Below are 23,542 nucleotides of genomic sequence, written 5' to 3' on the forward strand. Positions count from 1 at the left end.
TGCCGGCACTCACCTAGCCACCCATTCACCCTTCAGGGGTCCTCGACGCCCTCCACGCAGCTAATTAAGTGACGGACGCAGTAGCCAAGGCGACCGCTTGATCGACAGGCCTGCGTGCAAACCAACTTCCGGGAGCTGCAGTCTGGGCCCGCCCGGCGCCTGGCCGGTGGCCCAATGAAAGAACTGGAAACGCCAAAGGGGGCGGTGACGGGGCAGCCTAGGTTGTGGCGGTTCCCCGGTGGTTGCGCGTTGAGAGCTGAGGCGTTTTCGAGCGTTTGGACGATGCCGTGACGCAGCATAGCGACAGCGTTGACAGCGTGAGCGCACCCCTGTGGAGGGAGCCCTTCGGTCGCGGAGGTGGCGCGTCGAGGAGGCAGGTTGCTGTTTGAGGGGGCTCCCTCGGAGCCCTTCAGTGAGTGGGGGAGGGGCGGCGGACGCCGAGCGGTTCCCCGTCTGCGCTTGCGCCGGCGCCTCCGGTGACCCGGCCTACACGCACGCGCATGCCCGCTGCGCGTGGAGCCGCGGTGGCCGGCGGCATTGCGCGTGCGCGCAGAAGAGCCCGCTGAGGAGCGGCGCTGGCGGACGTCGGGCGGACGGCCCGTGACGTCGTGAGGAGCGCTTTAAAGTGCGGGCTGGGCCGGGCGTCCGGGGGTCTGACGGGGAGTCGGGTCGGTGTTCCGCGGCGGCCCACCGCGGCATGAGGCGCTGCCGGCGCCCTTGGTCCCTGGGACGCGGAGAAGGTGGAGGAGGAGGAAGCCCCGTTGCCGCCACCGCTGCATGACCCCCCGCCCCTGAGGCCCGACCCCGCGCCCGGCCCCTCGACGCCCCCCGCCGGGTCCCCCGGTCTCGCATGGGGGCTTGGCGCTGAGGAGCACTTCTTCCCCGGGGGCGCCGGGGCGCGTCCTCCGAGAGCCATGCCCGGCCGCCCCTCCCGCCCCGGAGGACCCTAGAGCAGCGTCGCGGGGGCCATGGCGGCCGCCAGCGGTTTCACGGACCTGCGTGAGAAGCTCAAGTCCATGACGTCCCGGGACAACTACAAGGCGGGCAGCCGGGAGGCAGCGGCCGCCGCCGCCGCCGCCGTAGCCGCCGCCGCCGCCGCCGCCGCCGCCGCCGAGCCCTACCCGGGGTCCGGGGCTAAGCGCAAGTACCAGGAGGACTCGGACCCCGAGCGCAGCGACTTCGAGGAGCAGCAGCTGCAGAAGGAGGAGGAGGCGCGCAAGGTGAAGAGCGGCATCCGCCAGATGCGCCTGTTCAGCCAGGACGAGTGCGCCAAGATCGAGGCCCGCATCGACGAGGTGGTGTCCCGCGCCGAGAAGGGCCTGTACAACGAGCACACGGTGGACCGCGCGCCGCTGCGCAACAAGTACTTCTTCGGCGAGGGCTACACCTACGGCGCGCAGCTGCAGAAGCGCGGGCCCGGCCAGGAGCGCCTCTACCCGCCGGGCGACGTGGACGAGATCCCCGAGTGGGTGCACCAGCTGGTGATCCAGAAGCTGGTGGAGCACCGCGTCATCCCCGAGGGCTTCGTCAACAGCGCCGTCATCAACGACTACCAGCCGGGCGGCTGCATCGTGTCCCACGTGGACCCCATCCACATCTTCGAGCGCCCCATCGTGTCCGTGTCCTTCTTCAGCGACTCGGCGCTCTGCTTCGGCTGCAAGTTCCAGTTCAAGCCCATCCGGGTGTCGGAGCCGGTGCTTTCTCTGCCGGTGCGCAGGGGCAGCGTGACTGTGCTCAGGTAACCCACCCGGGAGGAGGGGGCGGCCCTCCGCGCGGGCAGCGGCCACAGGAGCGCGCTCTGCCGTTCTGACCCATGCTTCTGGTGTTGGGGGGAGAAGGGGCCTGCGTTGGAAACACGGGCCGCGGCACAGTCGGGGTGGGTCAGGGTGCCAGTCTGGAATTGTGTGTCCCGAGGGCAGTTCGCGTCCCCCCGCAGGCTCCACCAAGCCGGCCGCAGAGGCATCTGTCTAGAAGGCGGGGGTGGAAGGAGGCTGTTTCCGCGTGTGGTTTTAGCGGGTCACTTTTCCCTTTCCCGGGTCTGTTTCCAGACCTGTCATTTTCTGAAAAACAAGTCGAACTCTTATCTGAGAGTCTCTCCAGCTCGGCGTTTTCCTGTTTGTTCAAAAACGGGCCAGCGGAGGACACGTGTGGGGCCTTCTTAGCAGGGAAAGTATGGAGGAAGGCCCCTTCCCAGCACAGGGAGCGGCTCCGCTGCAGTCGGACGGGCAGTGGCGGGGGCAGAAACAGTGCGGCGGGCTCTGAGAATTCAGCCCCTGTTGTCTGCTGAAGAGCCCGTTGGGCCTTTGTAAGAACGTGTTACGGGTTACCGGGGCCCTGTGAAACCAAGGAAAGCAGGTCTCCTGACCAGGTGTCTGGCTTTGTAGTGGCGGCAGCCACAGAACTTAGGTTCTTGGTCTGTTTTGGGTCCCAGATCCTGCCGAGAACTCACCCAGTACCCTGGCCCCGGAACGCGTGCCTGCTGGAACCCCTCTGTTGCCTCTGTAAGGTGCAGTATTTGTCTGGAGGCTGCGTCCTTCCAGCCCTAGAGCAAGTGACCTAGCACTGTACCTCAGTAATCCCCAAAACCTCTTAGGAGCTCTAGACTGCAGCTTCTCAGAGACGCTGCTTGACCACCGAATTCTCGTGTAGGATCAGGACATGCTGAGTTTTTGTGACCCGCGTAACCTCTGAAGTCTGTGCCATGGGCCCAGGTCTGGGGAGAAGTGGGTACCCCGGAGCCCTCTTAATATGAGGCAGGTCACCAGTCTCTTTGGAGTTAAACAGCTGAGGCTGCTTCTGCATTTGGGGGCGGCGGCGGAGCCTTGTGATACCCCAGGGTCTCCTCACGGGGAAGTTGGGGAAGTCAGCGGTAGCCAAAACAGTACTTGGCGTCTGAAACGGAAGACAGCCGCTTACCTGTCAGGTGCCCCTTTGTCATTTGGGCTTCCGAGCTTGTCCTTAGATCTAAGTGGTGATCCCAGATCCCAGATTGATGTCTCAGTAGAACCCTTGAAGGTGGGATCTCCAGGGCAGACCCTCACAAGTGGCTTACCCCGCAAGGCAGTTTGGTGTCTGACTTTGTTGAAGGGCTCTTGATGCTAAAAGGACCTCACGCAAAGGCCGTTTAGTCTCTTAGGGGGATAGTAATTTTCCACATCGTCACAGGTCTTTAAGGTTGTCCTGAGCTGTAGCAGTGGTTGGACGTGTAATGGGTGGTCATAAAAAACAGTTGGTTACTCTGAGGCTTTCCTGTTCCCCAGCTCGCGTGCACCCCCCCCCCCCCCACTGTATTGAAGAGCAGACGTTTCAAGTTCTTAAAGTGCAGGTCTGCTAGTGATCAGCAACAGGATTGCATCATCAGGAAAATTTTCTTCATCTTCTCCTTGGGATAGTAAAGTCCTAAAGCTTTCCCAGTCTCTTCCAACTCCTGGATTCTGACTTGGCTGTACAGTTACTGTGGGAGGCTCAGCCATACCCTGAAAAGTGCTGCCCCAGGCTTTGAATCCAGCTCGGCTGTCATTTGCTTTGGGACCTTGTGGGTGTTCTTTGAGCTGGCTTTCGCATCTGTAAAGTGGGGGTAATGCCTACTTCCAAAACCTGTTAGAACTAAACACGGTGATTGGGTGTTTATACAGAGCCTGGCACAGAGTAGGCACCTAAATGGGTATTTGCTTTCGTACACAACTATTTAGTGATCCCTTGCTCTCTTGTTGGGGAAAGGGCTAGGCATTTGGTGCAACCTACAGCGTGGCTCTTCCCTTCATGGAAGCCACGGGCAGTTACAGCCCAGGAAAGTAACTGCAGGAGTACTTGGAAGGTGGGGGAACCCATTTTGGAGTGTTAGGAGTTTTTAGGAGGAAATAAGGTAGAACTTGAAGGGTGACTAGAAGTTAGCAGGGAGAGCATGGAAGCTTTGGTGGCTGTAGCAGAGAGTAGCCATAGGTAAGGGGGTGGGGCAGGTAGATGCTAACTTGAGGCTGATGGAATTCGATTTTAGTTTCCCCATTCAGCCTGGACCTGAAGTAGAGATTCTGGCGAGGCGTGCCATGGGAAAGCACCACATCCGATCTTCTCCGTAGTAGTACTGTCGACATCTTGGGTTGGCTGATTCTTCGTTTTGTGGGGGCTGGTCTGTGCATTGCAGAATGCTCAGTAGCATCCCTGGTCTTTGTCTACGAAATAGCAGTTTCATTTTCATGGTGACCAAAACTGTCTCCAAGTATTGCCAGCTATCCCCGGGGTAGGTAGGGCTGCAAAAATCCTTCCAATTAAGAGCCACTGCTCTAGGGTTCTGGATGCCCCCACTAATTTTAATTTTCTAGCACCTGCTTGCTTAGCGTACTCTGTTTACTTGGTATGCAGGTGGGTGAACACCTGTCTGTTAGTAGTGCCCCTTTAAGTGCTCCTTGGGCTTTTCCCCAGGCTGGTAAGAGGGGATGCTGTCTTTGACGTCCTGGTCTGTATCCCAGCCCAGAAGTGATGAGCTGTAAAGCTGCAGATTGGAACCTGGGGGCTGATGAAGATAGTGGTTCTCTGCAGGTGGGGAGGGTTTTTAGTAATTCTCATGTGACTCAGACATTAGTTGTTGGTGGAGTCTAGACCCGTTCCAAGGCCTACAGGGCAGGAGTACTGTTTCATGTGTAAGAGTCGTCAGTGTAGACGTTAGCGCGTGGCAAACGTTGACTCAGCAGTGTCCAAATGCGGGCATTTAGAGCAGTGCCTCACAGACCCTTCTGGAAGTGCTTTAAGTGTCTTTCCAAACCCAGTTTTTGTTGTTGTTTTTGTAACCTTCCCATGTTGGGCCATGTTGGGCCTGGTTGGGTCCCCTCTTAATACTGTTCCCCAGGGAAATAAGTTTCTTTCACCTCTTTCTATCAGTTCTTTCCACATTCTTTCTCCTGCTCTCTGCAGGGTGAAGGGGCAGATTAAAACACATTTTAGTTGGATTAATTAGAATAATTACCTCAAGACTAATTGCTTACTTGCTGCTACTTTTAATCACTGCTCCATGGTCTGTGGTTGTGGCCGCATGCCGAGAGACCTAGGCCTTATTAGCCACCTGTTTGGAAATGACTGTTAGCCCCAGCCATGGGACGTGCAGAGGTGGGCACAGCCTGTGCCTTCTAGGTGAAAACTAAGGTTGGGTGGAGTGAGCACCCCTGTTCGTTCTGGGCTAAGGGCTGATCTTGTTCAGCTTTTGAAGCAATATTTAGCTTTCTGGCTTAAAATAGTTGGGAAAGTAGGGCAGATAGGTCCTGGGCCACATCTCTTGTGTGCAGTCTGATTCCATGGGAGGGGGAGGAACCTCCGGATGAAGTCAGGGCTGTGCTGTGCATTCTTAGGAGGCGCTCTGGGCCGAGGGGATTGGCTGCCTGGTTCTGCCAGGCCCAACAAGAAGGCAGCAGCGGCGAAGGGAAGGAGGTAGCAGGTAAGCCATGGTCTTAATCACGAAGCTCGAGCAAGCGGGAAGTAAACAGGCCGCACAGATTTCAGGGCTGGCTGGCCATTTTCGCCTGGGGAGTTGGTGTTCAGCCATTGCTGAGATACGGTGCTAGCTCTCTGGAGCATGGGCTCATCTTTGCAGACTTCTTCCTTGGGGGTGGTAGGTATTAAATGTCCTTTTCTAAGGTCAGTGAGGTCCTCAGGACAGATTGGACCTTATTACCAGAAAACACAGATGGGCTTTTCTCTCTACTCCCTACTACCTACCTCCTCCCTCAACCAAAACACCAAAAAGCAGGATAGCGTGAATACCGAAATTAAGAGTTTGATTAGAGTTCCCGTGTCACATTTTAGCTGTTTGACCTTGGGTTGTACCTTAACCTCTCTGGGCCTTAGTTTTTCTCTGCAAAATGGGCTATTGATGGCATAGAGTTGTTAACGGAGATTGAATTTCACGCGATTGAATGCTTGAAGTTTAGGTAAAATGTCTCTGGAGATGAGCTACTTTCTGTGCTTAGCTACTCTCTAATTATACCTTGATGTGGAGAGAATTGGGACCTGGAACCTGTTGACCTTCCTTCTGTATTCATAAAGTCCCAGGACTTCTCATAAAGCTAGGCCATGTGTCCTCTTGTTGGGTCTGGGGGCGCCTGGGTGACTCAGTGGGTTAAGCCTCTGCCTTCGGCTCAGGTCATGATCCCAGGGTCCTGGGACCGAGCCCCGCATCGGGCTCTCTGCTCAGCGGGGAGTCTGCTTCCTCCTCTCACTCTCTCTGCCTGCCTCTTTGTCCAGTTGTGATCTCTGTCTGTCAAATCAATAAAATCTTAAAAAAAAAAAAAAAAAAGGTTGGGTCTGGTTATAATGAGCGTGAGCTTACAATCCCACCCCTGTGCCCAGGTGGCTGGCCTGCTGTTCCCCAAAGCCCAAGTTTCGTAATCCTCTAGGCCCATTAGGGATGTGCGGCAGGCTCGCGGGGGCGGCCCAGAGCAGGTAGCTATAGCTGAAGGAAGGTTGTCTGGCAGTGCTGGGGGTCTTGGCCAGTCCCTCCACCTCTAGTTCTGTTCTGTCCTCGGCAGGGCACAGAGTGGGTGGAGAACGGTCACTGTCTTGGAAATCTGCCTTAACGCTGTCTCCGAAACTGTTCCCTAGAGGAGAGATACTCAGTCCGGCACAGTCGCTTAGAAAGAGTTTTTCAGACTCCTCGTTTAACTTGCAGCTAGTCCTCTAAGGGAGGATTTGCTGTGAGAACTTTTTTTGTAGAAACAGAAGAGTTGAGCCCAGCACACGTCCACTGAGCGCAGAGATGAGTAGGGCCTTTGCGGCACTTTGTCTTACAGGGAAGACACACTTTCCAGGGGCCAGACATAGTAGTAAGGGAGGGAGGGTGGTGTGGGGGGAACCCCTCCTGGGGGGTTTGAGCAAAGCTTCCCTGTGGAGAAGAAAGACTCTTGAGAGTCGCTGTACGGTGTGGTGCTGGTGGGCTACGGAGCCAGGGCTGTCTCTCTGCGTGGGGTGGGGGAGCTTGAAAGGGCTCAGCCCAGGCAGGGAGCCGAAGGCGGACCCACATGAATATTTCCTCTTCTCCTTTCCCTGTGAAACAAAGAGCAGGAGACCCTGGGACTTGTCTCCACGCCAAGGGCAGGGCTGGACCCAGGGCATGTTAAGTTTCAAGCTGGCAGCCTGGGACTTGCAGAGAGTTTCTCTTGTGGTAAGTCGGTGCCTTAGCAGTAAGTCATCCTCTGTGGTCTCTGCTGGACATTTTCTGTGGAAGTTTACCAGAAGAGCTTCCTTGGCCAGGACTTGGGGCCTCCTGCTCCCACAGGAGCCTGAGATACTGAGGAGGGGTCAGTGGGCCATGTCACAGCTGCCAGGAAGTTCTAGAAGACCCGTGCTAATGAGCTGTTCAGGTGCATCCAGTGACATGGTCATTTCTGGGGTCCAGGTGGTCGTACCTCCACACTAGCTCTTCTGAGGCCTGCGTTCAGTGGCACAGTTCTGGAGCCCTTGGGGAGTGGGGGCAGTTAAAGTTTTTTGTTTTGTTTTTTTCAATTTAAATTTTAATTTTTTTATTAACATATAACGGGCAGGTAAGTTTTGACAGACATCTGGGTTTACTCCTTCTGCATTAAAGGGAGTGGTTCCTTGCTGAATATGGGAGGTGAGGGCCCCAGTTGCCTGTCGCCGTGTCAAACAGACTGATACTTGTTAACAGTAGGAAAGATTGCCTGTGGCCAGTGCTTCAGGTTCAGGCTTTAGAAATGTGCCTTGGATTACCTTTGGCGAATTGGACTTAGCTCTTTGGGGGAAGTCCTTTGTTCATACAGGGCTGTCTTGCTCCCTACACCTGTATTCTCCCAGTGGGCAGTGACAAGAGCCTAGAACGAGCCCTAGAACTAGTCCTGAGGAATGGGGCCCATGAGGCCTCTTCTGCTGGCAGATCCCCGCAAGAGGAACGCAGATCTCATTTCCTTGGCAGGTACTGATCCCAAGTCTCGGGCTTCCCTCAGGGTGGTCCAGGGCCTCTGGCCTGTGTCCTGTGCTTAGTAAATGGGAATGCTGTGTCAGGCACAGTGCACTATCTAAGTTAATTCTCACAACAGCCCTACAGGTTCTTGGGGTGCCAACCATGTAGTCATAGAACTCTCCCTTCAAGGGAAGAGGCAGTGTCCCCCTTTTAAAATCTTATCATTGGGGCTCCTGAGTGGCTTAGTAGGTTAAGCATTTGATTCTTGATTTCAGCTCAGGTCATGATCTCAGGGTCAGGAGATCAAGCTCCTGTTGGGCCCTGTACTCAGTGCAGAGTCAGCTTGGGATTCTTTCTCTCCATCAACCTCCCCTCTCCACTTCTGTGCATTGCATCCATGGTGTCTCTCTCTCTCTTTCTTATCGTTAGTGGGCATAAAAGAATACCTAAATTGTAAAGCATAACAAAGTGAACACCCAAAACCTACTGCTGTCCTTATTACAGATGAAGAAACAGGTTTAGGTGCCCAGCAAGTGAATTCCCTAAGGTCACAGCGCTAGTAGGCAACAAAACTCAGGTTCTCACGCAGGCCTCTTCAACTCCTCTAGCTCTGTGTGGCATTTTTCACTGTAGGCCTACAGATATTAATAGGTGTTATTGGCGAGAAGGTTCTTTGGTCAGTGCTCAATTAAACAAAGTCAGCAGATTCTTTTGCTGTAGTAATTCTCAGATCTCTTAACGTAGCCGTGCTTTTTTAAACTCTTCAATATTTTCCACGTTGATTTGATTGTGGACACTTATCCATAATCTCTTCTACGACTGATGTTCACACAGAAAATGGAAAAGTTCTGGTCTAGGAGCAGCTCAGAGAAGGAATCTTTAAAGTAAAGGTTCTGGGAGCACCTGCTTGGCTCAGTCAGTTAAGCATCTGCCTTCGGCTCAGGTCGTGATTCCAGGGTCCTGGGATCGAGCCCCATATTAGGCTCCTTGCTCAGCAGGGAGCATGCTGCTGATTTCCCTGCTTGTGCTCATGTGCTCTTTCTCTCTGTCCTTGTCAAATAAATAAATAAATCTTAAATAAATAAGGGGCACTTGGGTGGCTCAGTTGTTAAGTGGCCCCCTTCAACTGGGGTCGTGGTCCTGACTGAGCCCCACATCGGGCTTCCTGCTCCATGGGAAGCCTGCTTCTCCCTCTCCTACTCCCCCTGCTTCTGTTCCAGCTCTCACTGTGCCTCTCTCTGTCAAATGAATAAATCTTTAAACAAAAATCATTTAAAAAACAAGCAAGCAACAAAAAAATAAAATAAAGGTTCTGGGGATGCCAGGGTGGCTCAGTCGATTAAGGGTCTGCCTTCAGCTCAGATCATGATCCCAGAGTCCTGGGATTGAGTCCCACATCAGGCTGGGAGCCTGCTTTTCCCTCTGCCTGCCACTCCTTCTGCTTGTGTGCACACACACGGTCACATACATGGTGTATGTGTGTGGGTGTGTCTCTCTCTCTGACAAATAAATAAAATCTTTAAAAAATAATAATAAAATAAAGGTTTTGTCTCTTCCAGCATGGCCTCAAAGCAGAGGGTTTTTTTTTTTCCCTTCTTGGACTTACTTTTTATTTGTCTTGCTTCTAGTTCTTGTCCACATTGGGGCAGCCTGGCCATTTTGAGGAGTTCCTCCCAGGCCTGCAGTGTTTCTAACAGTTACACGGTTGTCTTTTTAGTTGCCCTTGAGAAGGGAGCTGATGAGCAGCCATGGAGAGGAAGATTTGTGGTCTAGGGGTGACCAGGGAAAAGCTGAGCGAGACCAGGCTGAGGTGTTCACCTCCCACTACACCTGTGGCTGAGCGTGGGTCTGGCTGTGTAGAGCCCTGCCTCAGCTTCGTGGAGGAACGTGGGGTGGGAGTGCCTCTTGGGTGCCAGGCTCCTGGTGAGGGCATGTGAGGAGGCTCAGGCTGCTGAGTTTGCTTCCAGAGTTTCAAATCGGAAAGATGGTAGCTGTGAAGAGGACAGTCATCTCCCCACATTCATTGGTCTAAGCAGTTTTTTAAATTGTGTAACTTGATGAAAATAAATAGATATTTGAGTGTGATGGGAATTCTTAAAATATCCCAAACACAGCTGTCTTCAAGATTTTTGGATCCCCCCAAATGGAGGTTTTTGAAAGCTTGTTTTCAAGTAGACAAATTGTCTTTTTAAACATTGCAGCCCTAGTTCGCTCTGGTGACTCAGGGCTGTCAGTGTCTGCCCAGGCTTCCTCTTTGTGCTGAAGGGGGTGGGGGTGGCGGGGTGGTGGAGTTCTTGTCTTCTCACCAAGCTTTGGCCTGAGTCACTCTAGCTGCCTCCAGAGTGATCAGAGGTATACCTTCTTGGGGGCCCTGTAAAAGAAGGGCTCTTGGCTTGCGTGGAGAGATTGCTGCTGTGATTTATACCTTCAGGCCTGCCTTTGCCTCATCCCAGGTTTTTTCCTTCAGTGGCATGTCCTGGATCTTAACAGATGAATTCCCTTTCCACGTAGATCCTTGAACCTCTCAAAATAACATGGCAGTGGTGCCCATAAGACCTGGACCATATTTCTCTCTTTGCCCTCTGGGAACTTCGGTTGTCTGTTCACTTTCCAAGCTCATATGCTCTGTGTTTATTTTCAGTGGATATGCTGCTGATGAAATCACTCACTGCATACGGCCTCAGGACATCAAGGAGCGCAGAGCGGTCATCATCCTCAGGAAGTAAGTGCCCCGGTGTCTGGCACCTGCAGGCCTGTCTGGAGATGTAGGTCTGGATTCCCTTAGAACTTGGCTCCTCTGTATCAGTAGCGTAGCGGCATGAAGCCTGGGAGAGGAAAAGGCTATCAGGTCTCCTACTTTTTGATTTTAATTCTTCGAGGAGAAAGCTATCTTGTTTTTTCTTCATTGGAAAATTAAGTTCTGTGGTGGTTTAACTAGGGAGTTAGGGGCTGAGCAAAAGCTTATGCTCCCTGTGTTTATGGATACAGTCTTGAGACAAGATTTAGGGACCCCTCTTCCAGACCTCCCTTCCCCCTCTCTTTTTCCCCATCTCTTTGGTTCTGATTTGTCACATGTGATCTTGCTGATTATTTTTAGACTGCGCCTTAGCAGCCTGCTTTAAAATGCCTGGGTTTTCACTTCTGGGAGGAGCAGGGAGTGAGAAGAGGAAACGAAGGTGGGAGGTTATAGGCTGCAGTGTTTAGCAGGTGCACAGCTTGTGGCTGTCTCTCCTCTCTGGCCAGGAAGTCAGGGATATACTGACCAGTATCACCAGTCCTGGCCTCTTCCGCACTTCTGGTTTTCTGCTCATGGGATGAAAGCGGATGCTGGGTCAAGACAGGCTTGTCTTTAGAGTGGAGTCCAGGAGGCTAGATGATTGTCCAGGGTTGCGCAGATGACAGTGAGGAGAGCAGAACCAGTGCCGGGACAGCCCCCACCCTCCGCCCTGGCTAGAACACAGCGTCCTATAGCTTTGCCATCTTTTTTTTTCTTCGTTTAATTTAAATAAACATTATTTTTAGAACAGTTTCAGATTTACAAAAAATTGTAAAGATAGTACAGAGTCTCTGTACTCCAAGCACCACTTCCCCGATATTAACGTCTTATATTAGTGAGATATGTTTGTTATAGTCAAGAAAGCAAATTGATAAATTATTATTAACTGAAGTTCCTATGTATTGGGATTTCCTTAGTCTCCTCGTAACATACTTCTTCTGTGCCAGGACCCCACATTACATTTAGTCGTCATTCACCTTAGGCTCCTCTTGGCTGTCACACTTTCTCAGACTTGCCTTATTCATGATATCACTGGTCAGGTATTTGTAGAGTATCTCTCCACTGGAATTTGGCATTTTTCTCCTGGTTCTGCTGGGGCTCAGGGCTTGGGGGAGAAAGACCACGGAGGTAAAGCCCGCTCGTCTTCGTCCTATCCAGGGCACAGGACTTCTCACTGTTGATGGCGACTGGGAATGCCTGGCTGAGGTTGCGTCCGCTGGCTGCGCTCTGTGCTCTAGAGTTGCTGCTTCCCCTGGGGTAGGAAAGAAGTCTCTGTGCGCAGCCGGCCCATAAGCAGCGGGGAGTTAGCTGTGGCTCCCTGAGCGGGGAGAGTTCCAAGTTATTTGGAATTCTTCGGCAAGGAGATTTCATTTCCTCTTCTCTCGTTCATTTGTTTACATGTTTATTCAGTTGTTTATTTACGTCAGTATGAATTTATGGGTATTTGTTTTATGCTCCAGTTACGCCAGCTTTGGCCATTAGGAGTTCTTTCTCTCTCTCTCTCTTTTTTTTTTTTTTTCTTTCTCTCTTTTAAGTACATCCTTATTTTCTGGCTTGCCATCTTTTACTTACGTACTTACTTATTTATTTTAAAGATTGTGTTTATGTATTTGACAGATCACAGGCAGAACAGCGGGGGGGGGGGGCGGCGGGGAAAGCAGGGTCCCTGCTGAGCAAAGAGCCCAGTGTGGGGCTCGATCCCAGGACCCTGGGATCATGACCTGAGCCAAAAGCAGAGGCTTAACCCACTGAGCCACCCAGGTACCCCTGGCTTGCCATCTTTTTAACTTCAGTTTATAACTAAAAGCATCTTGGCCTTTTGGGTCCAGAATGCCAACATAATGTGTTGGCTGAAGTGAATGTGAACGGATGAAGTCTCTTTGGCATGGCTCTGCCACTTTGTCAAGTCAAAACTTCGAGTATCTGTTGTACCAGTGTAGCATGGAAATGATAGAGACCCAAAGGACGATCCTGGGATGCAGGCAGAGCACCAGGCGCATGTGGGACCTGCAGACGGGGGTCTGTACAGGAGCTGGCAGTGTCTCGCCTCTAGCCTGCACATAGTCCCAGAATTCATCAGAGCTGCCTTTTTGCTTTCTTTTCCTGTGGTTCCCAGCACAGGCTAAAACCCAGAACACGGAAGTGATGCAGTCCAGAGTGTAGCTCCCTTCTGGCCTCTTCTCCCCTGTCATTTCTTCCTGGGCTGTACTGGCACTTCAGCTGCAGCCAGGGACAAGTGCCCCACCTAGGCCAGGAGCTTGGAGAGGAACTCCCAGGGTGATACAAAACCAGAGCAACAACTTCCCAGGTGTTCCCTGCAAGGCTCTCAAAATAGCTTATCCCAGGGAAATCTTTACTGGAGGTGCAAATGAAGTAGCCATAGCTAGAGTGGCAGGTCATTCTTCCAGCTGTTTCCTTCCTCTTCGGCAGTAGCTCCCTTACGTGACATCTCAGGCTGGCTGGGTTGGATGCTTCTCAGTGGAGTTAGGAGCCTACACTGTTCACCAGGTCCCCCTGGAAGCTCTTCGGCCAGCCGGGCTCCTCGCAGTGGTCTGACTTTGGAGAATGACTGTTGAAAGGTCAAAGGGCATCAGTCCTCTACTGACCTGAATGGGCCCAGGAGCCAACCACAGACTGGGTTAGACAGCAGAAGCACAGAGCTTTGGTATGAGGGAGCTGGAGAGGAACAGGAGGATGGCCCGCAGCTTCCCTGGGTCAGCTGAGCTAGGATACCGCCCAGCTGTAGGGAGCCAACTCGGGACTAGACAAGAGGCCCAGGATAAACACCAGGCTCCTTGTTGGGCTTTGCCTGTCCATCCAGCCTAACCTTTTGGAGTTTTCCTTGTTGTCTTGTACTTCACACTTACATTAAAGTATTGCAGCTCCTAGTGAGGTCCTCGGGCTTGGATCCTTGTAACAGTATGACCTCTGTTGGAAATGTTTTCCCATCAACATGTTCATCTTCCTCCATATCCTACCCTGCAGATGACTCACCTACGCACAGTGAAAGTCGGTTGACCTAGCCATCCCTCCAGGCTCAGGTGTGACTGTTTGACGCACAGAAAGCATCAGACACATACCTGTAGCCCCGTTAGTGTATCCCCTCCCTCTTTAGACTGTTAGAGGCTGCATACTTGCCATTGTGAATTTCCAAATCTGCATTCTGTGGGGACGGGGACCCTGCTCATCCAGGCCCAGCACTGAGGGCCAGCCCAGAGGAGATGCCAGAGGGGGACAACGCAGGTGAATGAGGAGCAGCTCCAGAGTAGCTATATCGGCTTGTCTTGGAAAAGGACAAGCTGGTGACGGGATGAAAAAGGGAGCATCCTGGCCCAGGCACTGCCCAGGCATTAAGGATGTGATTTTTTTTTTTTTAAAGATTTTATTTATTTATTTGACAGAGAGAGATCACAAGTAGGCAGAGAGGCAGGCAGAGAGAGAAGGGGAAGCAGGCTCCCCGCTGAGCAGAGAGCCTGATGTGGGGACTCGATCCCAGGACCCTGAGATCATGACCTGAGCTGAAGGTAGAGGCTTAACCCACTGAGCCGCCCAGGTGGTCTTGGGATGTGGTCCCAAGGATGTGGTCTTGATGGGCACCTGGCTGACTTGCTTGCTGGTGAGGCCACATCTGGATGGGTGGAATCTGGGCATTGAGCCTGGTCCTGCTCCATAGGCAGAGGGGATGGAGCCAGTCTTTCCTTCTCTTAAGTTTGGATAAAAATTGCACAGGCTGTTGTGGGAGGGCCTGGGGGCTCTGTCACCAGCTCGGGTCAGTCAGAGCTGGGACAGTCCTAAATGCCTCATGGGGGGAAATGGGTGGGTAGCCACCAAGTGCTTTTTGATTCCACACAATGTGGCATCTTTGAATGTGAGTCTTCATGTGTGTGGCACCATTGTTTCTCACAGAGAGAACTGGAGGCTGGGAGTGATCACCTGAGAGTTTCCCCATGAGTGGAATCCTTGGGCTTCAGCTGTGTTACAGTCCTTTCGGGGTCACAGCTGGTATATGGCTGAGGAAGACCTTGAACCCGGGTCTGCTGGTGTGTAACGGAGCTGGCATTTTGCATGCTCGTACGCCACCACCAGAGTAAACACTGTCTTAAAACCACAAAGTGTATCTGCTGGAGTCCAGCAAACAGGAGCAGCAGCAAACAGATTCAGCAGTTACGTCCAGCTTGGTAGGGGTTGGGGGTGGGTTGGGACGGGATTGGTGGATCTGACTCCTGAGCTGAAGTTGCCGGCCAGGCAGAGATGGTAAGCCTGGGACTACTAGGTGGTTCAGCTGGTTAGTGTCTGCCTTCAGCTCAGGTCATGATCCCAGGCTCCTGGGTTTGCGCCCCGCACGCGTCAGGCTCCCTTGCTCAAGGGGAGTCTGCTTTTCTCTCTCTGCCCCTCCGTGTGCGCGTTCTCTCTCTCTCTCTCTCTCAATTAAATAAAAATTCTTCAGAAACAAAAAAACAGCTCAAAGGCTAGAAGGTGCCAAGTATAGAGGATCTCTGTAGTTGCGGGGAGGTGTGGGAAGGAGGTCTGGGATCAACACTTGATCATCAGAGATGGGTTGTGGGCCTTCAGAGCCTTCAGTTTGTGGCCAGGGCACCCAGTCCCTTGGCCTTCAGGAGACACCCTGGGCTGCCCTGGTCTGCTTATAAAACCTTATATTCCTGCACAGCTGATCTCCAGTTAATCAGATAAAGTGGCTCAAGGCAGTGTTAATCGCCCATTTCTTTGCATTTGGCTAAGTGAGCTCAGCGCAGTGGGGTGAAGCTGGGAAGAGCAGCTAGAGGTTCATTTGCCGAACGTTAACCAAGGCTGGCGTGTGCCAGGAAGCAGTGGGGTGAGGGATTTGCATGAGAGAGATTGTAGGCAGTCGAGCTGAATGGCTTATTTGGTCCTTCAGACCAGGGTTTGCAAGGGGTCAGGGGGAGACTGTTCCTGAAAGAGTAGCCCAAGTATGAGGCTCTGTGATGAGGGGAGGGTGGGAATGGAGGGTGCATTCTGGGCTTCGTCCCTCGGGGCGGGGGTGGCCAGCTCTTGGCTTCCCTGACTTGGCCTGAGACATTGCCCCCATCAAGACACGTGCCATTGCTTCTGTCTCCAAGATTCTCATCCCCTGGGCCAAGGGTTAGCCCACCTTTGTTGCCTGGTCCAGTGATTATGTGTGTGCACGTGCATGTATCCTGCACAAGGAGTGGGAGAGCGTAAGACCACCTGGAGATGAAACTGGCCAGCTTTGCCCCGCCTTCACTGAGGACGAGCTGGTTGCTTGAGCCCTGTGTCCTCACATCAGTTGGGGCAGCGGTGTGCTAGGGATGGTTAAATCAAAGAATGTCGTGCCTGCTTCTCCTGGCCTCTTCCTCACCATACTGCCTCTGACTTTGATGAGTCAGGAGTAGGGGATGAGGAAGGCTGTGTCCAGTCGAGGTAAGAGATGAGTACAGGCACAGCGAATGAGAGGAAAGGGAACCTGGAGATAGGTTGTTCACTGGCCCAGGCCAGGGAAAGCAAGCTTGTTGTCTGACCGCCTGGTGTCGTGCAGGATATCAGTACCTTACCAGGCCCGAACGGGAGCCTCCTGGGCACCCACGATGCTGGCCCTGTTGTCTGGCTATCATCTGTGCAGCACTGGTTTCTGGAGCCCCGAGTTACAAGTATGTGATACGACATGTTGGTGATCAGGCTGAATGATTTGGAGAGGCCCTTGGGGCCTCGTTGTCTTGCAGGCCTGGGTATGGAGGTCCTCTGGAAGCCTTGCTAGGACCATGGGCCTTGGGTGCCCTCTCTTTGGGTTATACCCCTCGCATGCTTTTTAGGCTTTTTGAGACCGGTGTGGAAGCCCGCTGGGGTCAGAACTGTTTTGCAGACAGCAACGTGTGATGTTGGAAAGAGTTTGGTGGACGATGGGGAGTGGTGACAGGAGGTCTGAATGCTGTTGCAGGAGAGACAACGGTACAGGTCTGTGCTTTGTGGGAATCTGACACTCTGGTCCTGAAGCGTGGACCTAGAGGCCCAGGTCACTCAGTAGACAAGGGGTGCTCAGACAGGCTTGCCACACTGCCTCTCTGCTCCGTTGGGGTGTCCGGCTTTGTAAGCGCAAGGGTGCTTGGTGGGAGGGTGGAGCCAGAAGTTGAGGGATGGTTGGCCTGAGGCGCAGGCTGGTTCCTGGTCTCCTAGAAACGGTGTCTGCCTGGACAGCAGTCTGTCCTGTTGCAGTGCAGCGAGCCCACCTTCAGAGGCCTTCATGGGATAGTGGCTGTGTGGCTTAGGACAACGAGTTGGTCTCCAGTTAGTATTGCTTTCCCTTCCTTACGGTGGGAGTAGTCCTCCTCAGCAACTTCTCCAGAAGATGAGAGGATTCAGTGAGTAATAAAGGAACATGAGGAGAGCTTCTGGGATGGTCAGCCCCCTCCCTTCACCCAATATTAACATTAATGCTCAGTCATCCTGTGTTGTGGCTTCCCAGGTACCTCTGCCCAATCCCTGCTTTTGTCCTGATGCCTGGGTGACCTCATATACCTCATATACGCCTGGACGTTGACTCAGATCTGTAAGCCAGGTCTCCTTGCCTCTTGCCACCTGAGGAGACCCCGGCCCAGCCCTTACTGCCAGAACTTCCTGACTTCAGAAGCTTACGGATATGTTTGATGAACCCTGAGGGGTCTAGCGTGCTCCTGGAAAGTTAGCTGCCTTTTAAGAGGGCTGTTCTCAGAAATTAAGCTACCAGTGGGCACTGGGTTTGGGATCTTGCTCTAGCCTGGCTTCCTGCAGCACAGTAGCTTTTTGGAAATGGAGGGAGGGCAGAAACTCCTCCAGCTGTTCTGAGATGTACTTGTAAAGCCCGGGGGATTCGTCGGGAGCACTTTGGACCCCAGAGCTTATACTGTCCCAGAAGTAGGAACAGGAGGCAGGGATGTTTTCAGCCGGGCCGCCTCCTGACCATCTCTTCTCTTGAGGCTGCATCCTGATGGCAGTGGGATGGTCCTGTGCAGAACCTCCTTCCTCACCTTCAGGCATTGAGAGAGGAGCAGAGCCAGTCTGTGTTCTTGGCCTGTCTAGTCTCATACCTGTCTCCCTGACCTCTCCAGCGGCTACACCCATAATGGGGGGGATGAGGCCTGGCCTGCTAAAGAAGAGGTCCTTGGGCTCCAGTGATTTCTGATTCCCACCCTTGTGTCTGGGTGTTACCTGGCACCATCTCTTCCCCTTAACCCTCTCAAGAATCTTAGGCATGAGAGGTATCTGGGTAGCTCAGTCAGTTACGTGTGCCTTCAGCTCAGGTCATTACCTCCAGGTCCTGGAGTCCACTCTGGCTTCCTGCTCAGCACAGAGTCTGCTTCTCCTCTCTCTCTTCTCCCTCCCTCTTTCTCTCCCTCCTCTCTGCCCCCCCCTTTTTAAGTAAATAAATAAATTTTAAAAAATTATTTATTTGACACAGAGAGAGGGACAGATGGAGATCACAAGTAGGTAGAGAGGTAGGCCGAGAGAGGGGGAAGCAGGCTTCCTGCTGAGCAGGGAGCCCAATGTGGGGCTCGATCCCAGGACTCTGAGATCATGACCCAAGCCGAAGGCAGAGGCTTAACCCACTGAGCCACCCAGGTGCCCTAATAAATAAAATCTTTTTTTTTTTTTTTAAAGATTTTATTTATTTGACAGACAGAGATCACAAGTAGGCAGAGAGGCAGGCAGAGAGACAGGAGGAAGCAGGCTCCCTGCTGAGCAGAGAGCCCAATGTGGGGCTTGATCCCAGGACGCTGGGATCATGACCTGAGCCGAAGGCAGAGGCTTTAACCCACTGAGCCACCCAGGTGCCCTAAATAAAATCTTTTAAGAAAGTATTTTTAAAACTTTTTTGGGTGGTTTTATTTATTTATTTATTTTTAAAGATTTTATTTATTTATTTGACAAAGATCACAAGTAGGCAGAGAGGCAGGCAGAGAGAGGAAGGGAAGCAGGTCCCTGCTGAGCAGAGAGCTCGATGCGGGGCTCGATGCCGGGACCCTGGGATCATGACCTGAGCCGAAGGCAGAGGCTTAACCCACTGAGCCACCCAGGTGCCCCAGTGATTTTATTTATTTTGGGGAGAGAGAAAAATGGTGAGCATGAGCAGGGCAGAGGGAGTAGCAGATTCCCTGCCAAGCAGGGACCCCGATGTGGGATTCCATACCAGGACTCTAGGATCATGACCTGAGCCGAAGGCACATGCTTAACCAGCTAAGACACCTAGGCGCCACCCCCCCCCCCCAAAATCTTGAAAGTCCTAGCCTTGAAGGAGGCCACTTGATTTCTAGACTCATAGAACTGAAAGAGGACCTAGGGACAGCCACATTTTTCCCTACTTTGTTTAGATGGAGAAGGCCCAGAAAATGATGGCAATTATCCTCGATTCTAAGTGGCACCATTAGGGTTGGATCTTCTTCCTTTTGCTGCTAGATAGGTCCTGGTTCCCTGAGCCTGGAGGGCCCAGAGTGGAGGCCGAGACTGGTGGGCCAGTGAGTACAGCTGACCATTCTGGCTTCCCTGTCTGTAAGGCCAAAGCAGGCAGGCAGGCGAAATTGCTCTGCTGGTCTGCCCACCACTTTGGGCCTGAGGGTGTTAGAATGTTGGTTCCCAGCTAGAAGGTGCCCCCTGCTGGCTTCAGGAGAAAAACCGCTACCCCGGGTCAGAGCCCTGTCGTTCCAGCTTGTTAGGCTTGTTTGGAGTCTCACCTGGGCTTAAACTTTTCTCCCACGACTTCCAGGACCCGTGAATTACCATAACCTTTGGGTCTAGTTTTCCCCATCTGTTCACAGCAGGTCAGCCAGTTGGGGGTAGGTAGAGGGATCCGTGAGTTTTGCATGCAGTTATGACCAAGAACACTGTATGGGTTAGGCCAGGGCAGCTCTCGGATTTCCCTCCTGCCGTCTTCCCTGCGGTGTTCTTGTGAAGGTGCTCTGCTCTGACCACAGCACCTTCCTCAGAACCAAGTGACCGTTTTGTGCGTGGCTGCCTACGGGAAGGGTGCCTTTATGGCCTTCTGCCAGATGTGTTCCCATCACTCCCCAGACCAGGCTTCTCTCCTGCCCCTTCAGGCTTCTCTGTATCACACAGGAAGCCTCGGGGCTTCTTCAAGGTTTCCCAGGCTGCTTCCTCCTGGCCTGGCTTTATAAAGGACTCCGATCACTGCCCCGTCTGTACTTCATGTTTTCCCTTTACTGGGCAACATGTTCCTTAAAACTCAGGCCTAGTGTTCAGCGAGGATTCTGCCTTCAAAAGCCCTTCGGCCATGACTTGGTTAGCATCCTGTGACCAGCAGAAGCTGCCAGGTGGCTGTGGTGAGATCAGAGCCGAGTGTGTGAATGTTGAGTGGGGCCTGGACTCTCCTGGCTCTAGTGTTACTGTGTAAGAGAGTAGGAGAGTCTCTTCCTTTTGTAGGCCTGGACCAGGGGAACCTTCCTTCCTGTCTTGATATTTCAGGAAGGATGAGGGCATCTGCTGGAGTATTTGGGGGCCCTCAGGACTCTGGCAGGTGGAGTAGAAGCCCCTGGAGAACCTCTGGGCTGGAGTAGGGTGAGTGGGGCTGCTTGTCCAACTGAGAGAGAGTGAGCCCTAGATCTTTCCCCTGGTGCAGCAGATCCCTATCACTGGAGGTCTTCAAAGAGGAATGTTCCTCTTCCTACTCCTAAGCCTGAACGTAAGAAGGCAAGTGTTTGCAAGTCAGCCAGACCTAGTTGAAATATGAAGAAACTGAGGCACAGAGCAGAGGCTGCTGGCTCCCCTCTCCCTGGCCAGAGATGGGTCTCATGGGGCCCACTGGTGACCCCATGTGTTTCCTTTGCAGGACGAGATTAGACGCACCCCGGTTGGAAACAAAGTCCTTGAGCAGCTCTGTGTTACCACCCAGCTATGCTTCCGATCGTCTGTCGGGAAACAACAGGGACCCTGCTCTGAAGCCCAAGCGGTCCCATCGCAAGGCAGACCCCGATGCCGCCCACAGGTACTCAGCTTAGGGACCTTCAACAAAGGCCAACACAGCAGCCCCATGGCCCGGTGGGGAGCCTGGGTGTGCGGTTAGAAGCGCGGCACTGACCACTTTGCCAAGCCTTGGGGTCTGCTTCTGGGTCAGCGGCACTGGGGCGTTCCCGCCTAGCGCGTGACCAGCTGCCTGCACCCCCAGCGAGCAGGGCTTGGGCTGAGATTCTGACAAGTGGGAAGGCTTTGTGGGCTCCCCATGACTTCCCTTGTTCCATCCACCCAGACAGACGCTCTTTTGAGTACTTAAATGTTAGGAGGGAAGCTTGGGATGTGGAAGATCGCAGACCAGGGACCCATTTCGGAAGGGCTGGGGAAGACTTCTGGGGACATGTGTAAGCTGAGATGAGAAGGGTAAGGAAGCCGTACGTGAAGGCCCATCTAGGCAAGAGGTACTGGGCTGAAACCCTGAGGCAGGAAGAGCTTGCTGGTCAGGGGCTAGTGGAGTGGGTGAGCAGAGCGCGGGGAGGTGATGGCGGGACCAGGCAGGGCCTTGAGGCTGTACTAGGGAAGGCCGCCTCCTGTCCAGCAGCCTTGGCGGTGTCCTGGACGCAGCAGACCCCCCCGGGGTAATTGGGAAGTGTTTCAGAGACTAGGTGTGGCCGCTGCGCTTAGTGGGCAAAGAGACGATGCCAGCATTTCTGCCGTTACCATCCCTCCTGGAGAACTGCCGAGCTGGAGCGCGCCATCCCGCAGATGGTGAGGGCCCAGCGCAGACGCTGAGGTGTGAGGGAACGCTTCCACCCACCCCTTCCCTTGCAGGCCTCGGATCCTAGAAATGGACAAGGAGGAGAACCGGCGCTCGGTGCTGCTGCCCACACACCGTCGGAGAAGTAGCTTCAGCTCTGAGAACTACTGGCGCAAGTCCTACGAGTCCGGGGAGGACTGCTCGGAGGCGGCAGGCAGCCCCGCCCGAAAGGTGAAGATGCGGAGGCACTGAGGCGGGCCGTGCGCCCCTGGGACTCTGGTTACTCCTCACGTAGCTGCCCCTCCTTTTGTTCGTTTCGGTTTTTCGGTGTTCCGTTTTGGTTTTGTTTTTGTTTGGTTTTTGTTTTCATTTTTTGGTTTTTTTTTTTTTTTGATCTTGAATTTTTTCCCTTGGGTTTGTTGCCTGTTAAGGCTGAAGAACAGGATTGGCTGGGACCTGATTCTCACGTTCTCGGTTTTCCTACAAAATGGAAAGGCTGTTGGCATCTGTAGGGGCCGGAAGCTCACGCTGGAGTGGCCAGTAGAGATGTGGGGGGCAGCTGTCCTCAAGGGGGGCTGTCAGGCTGGGTTTATTTCAAAGCAACAAAATGTTTTGGTTCAGAAAATTCTTGTTTTGCTTTAAATGTAAATCTTCTCAATGTTGTAAATGAAGTTCAATCTTCTGCCCCTTCCCTCCCACCTGTGTCTGCGTGCTGGGTTGAAGTCTCATGCTCCGTACTGGTTCTGCTGGGGGCCTGTCCTCCCCTCTCACCTGTTCTCCAGGGCCTGGAAGCCTACACAAGCACCCTCTTCCTCCTGCAGCAGAGTTGTCCAGGATGACGGGGTGGAGGCTTAAACCGTCCTCCGCCACCCCAGAGCTATTGGCTGAGCTCCCGGGCTGCTTCCATGCCCACTGGCCTGCTCTGCCCACAGGTCCCTGAGCTGCTGAGGGGCTGGCTACAGTGGTTCTGACCTTTCTTGCCAAGAGCACACGTCTTTGCTGGGTTGCTCCTTTCAAGCATATGCGTGTGATTGTACGGAACAGTTAGGTTTGCCATGTTGGGGCAGTTTTAGGAATTGTTTCTAGCTAGAAGGACTGGTGTCCTTCCAAGTCTAGCATTTGGGGTATGGAAAATTGTTGTGGTGTGTGGTAGGGTTTTTGTTTTCTTTTGTTTTTGAGTTATTTTTTCATTTGATCTCCGGACTTTTTCCTAACCCTTTCCTTTCTCCTTCATTGGCCAGCTTGGGCCTTCTCTCCATGTCGTCCCCATAGGAAGGTGCCTGCCCACCTGCTCTGTCTGCCTGTAGCATGCATCCAAGGCCAGAGCTCAGGTCTGCAGACTGGGTTGGCACCTCCTCTGCCTCAGGGGTGTGGGAGCTGGGGAAGGGGCTGTTAAGAAGTCATAAAGGAAAAAGATAAGGTTTCGGCAGTTCCCACCTACTCAGATTCTTGACGGCTGCGAGGTTTTGATGGTCTAGATTCATTAGGAATGTGTCCTTGCCAGCCGTGGCCGAGACCCGGGCCTGCTGAGAGCAGAGGCTTTCCCAGTCCCCAGGCTGCCACCACCCCAAGGGGCTTGTCTTACAGAGGCCCAGGCCTGAGGTGGCAGAAGTCTGGGGCAGCCGTCATCAAGCAGCCCCTCTCAGGGGCCAGAACTCCTTTGCCAGCGTGGATTCAAGTCGGGACTGCATAACTAAAGCAGTTGCAGGTTTATTTTTCTTACAGCTTTTTTCCCAAAAATGATTTGTAGTTGTGTGTGCAGCACTTTGCCCTGATATGTGTGCTCTACAATAAAAACCAAATCTAATATATTTTGAAACAGTTGTCTGATACTGTTATAAGAGAGGACTTGCCTTTGGTGCTTCCCTAATCCCCTTATTTTCTTAACTCTGAACCCGGGCTGGGGAGGCCAGACAGAGTCCTTTGCCCATCCAGGTCCTCCCGGGAGATAATAGGGCTGAGGGCCGAAGGTGAACTTGCCCTCTGCTTACTGTGCTCTCTCCCACTCCAAGGAGGATGGACCACGTGTCCAGGTGCCCAGGATGCCACGGTCCTACAGGAGCCAGGATCATACCCTGCTGAATTTTGAAGCCCTTCCCCCTTGGTGTGATCAGATAGGGTGTGTGCCAGTGAAGGAGGGACAGGGTGAGCAAAGGCAGGGAGAGCC

General features: G+C 53.2%; 1 protein-coding gene across 1 annotated transcript; it reads left to right on the forward strand.

The window, feature by feature from the left end:
- Positions 1-229: 229 nt before the first annotated feature.
- Positions 230-23,186, forward strand: ALKBH5 (alkB homolog 5, RNA demethylase). The gene is made up of 4 exons (XM_045985023.1): positions 230-1,738; positions 10,548-10,628; positions 20,497-20,652; positions 21,450-23,186. The coding sequence occupies exons 1-4, from the start codon at positions 969-971 to the stop codon at positions 21,625-21,627; spliced, it is 1,185 nt and encodes a 394-aa protein (XP_045840979.1). The 5' UTR covers positions 230-968; the 3' UTR covers positions 21,628-23,186.
- Positions 23,187-23,542: the final 356 nt, after the last annotated feature.

The sequence above is a fragment of the Meles meles genome, chromosome 18 (genome assembly GCF_922984935.1).
Source record: "Meles meles chromosome 18, mMelMel3.1 paternal haplotype, whole genome shotgun sequence".
Classification (NCBI taxonomy): Eukaryota; Metazoa; Chordata; class Mammalia; order Carnivora; family Mustelidae; genus Meles; species Meles meles.

Excerpts from the sequence above, each read along its gene's own strand:
- ALKBH5 (XM_045985023.1), top strand. The coding sequence starts at position 969 with ATGGCGGCCGCCAGCGGTTTCACGGACCTGCGTGAGAAGCTCAAGTCC. Across the intron at positions 10,629-20,496 it reads GCGGTCATCATCCTCAGGAA|GACGAGATTAGACGCACCCC; the intron begins GTAAGTGCCCCG and ends TTTCCTTTGCAG. Across the intron at positions 20,653-21,449 it reads GACCCCGATGCCGCCCACAG|GCCTCGGATCCTAGAAATGG; the intron begins GTACTCAGCTTA and ends CTTCCCTTGCAG.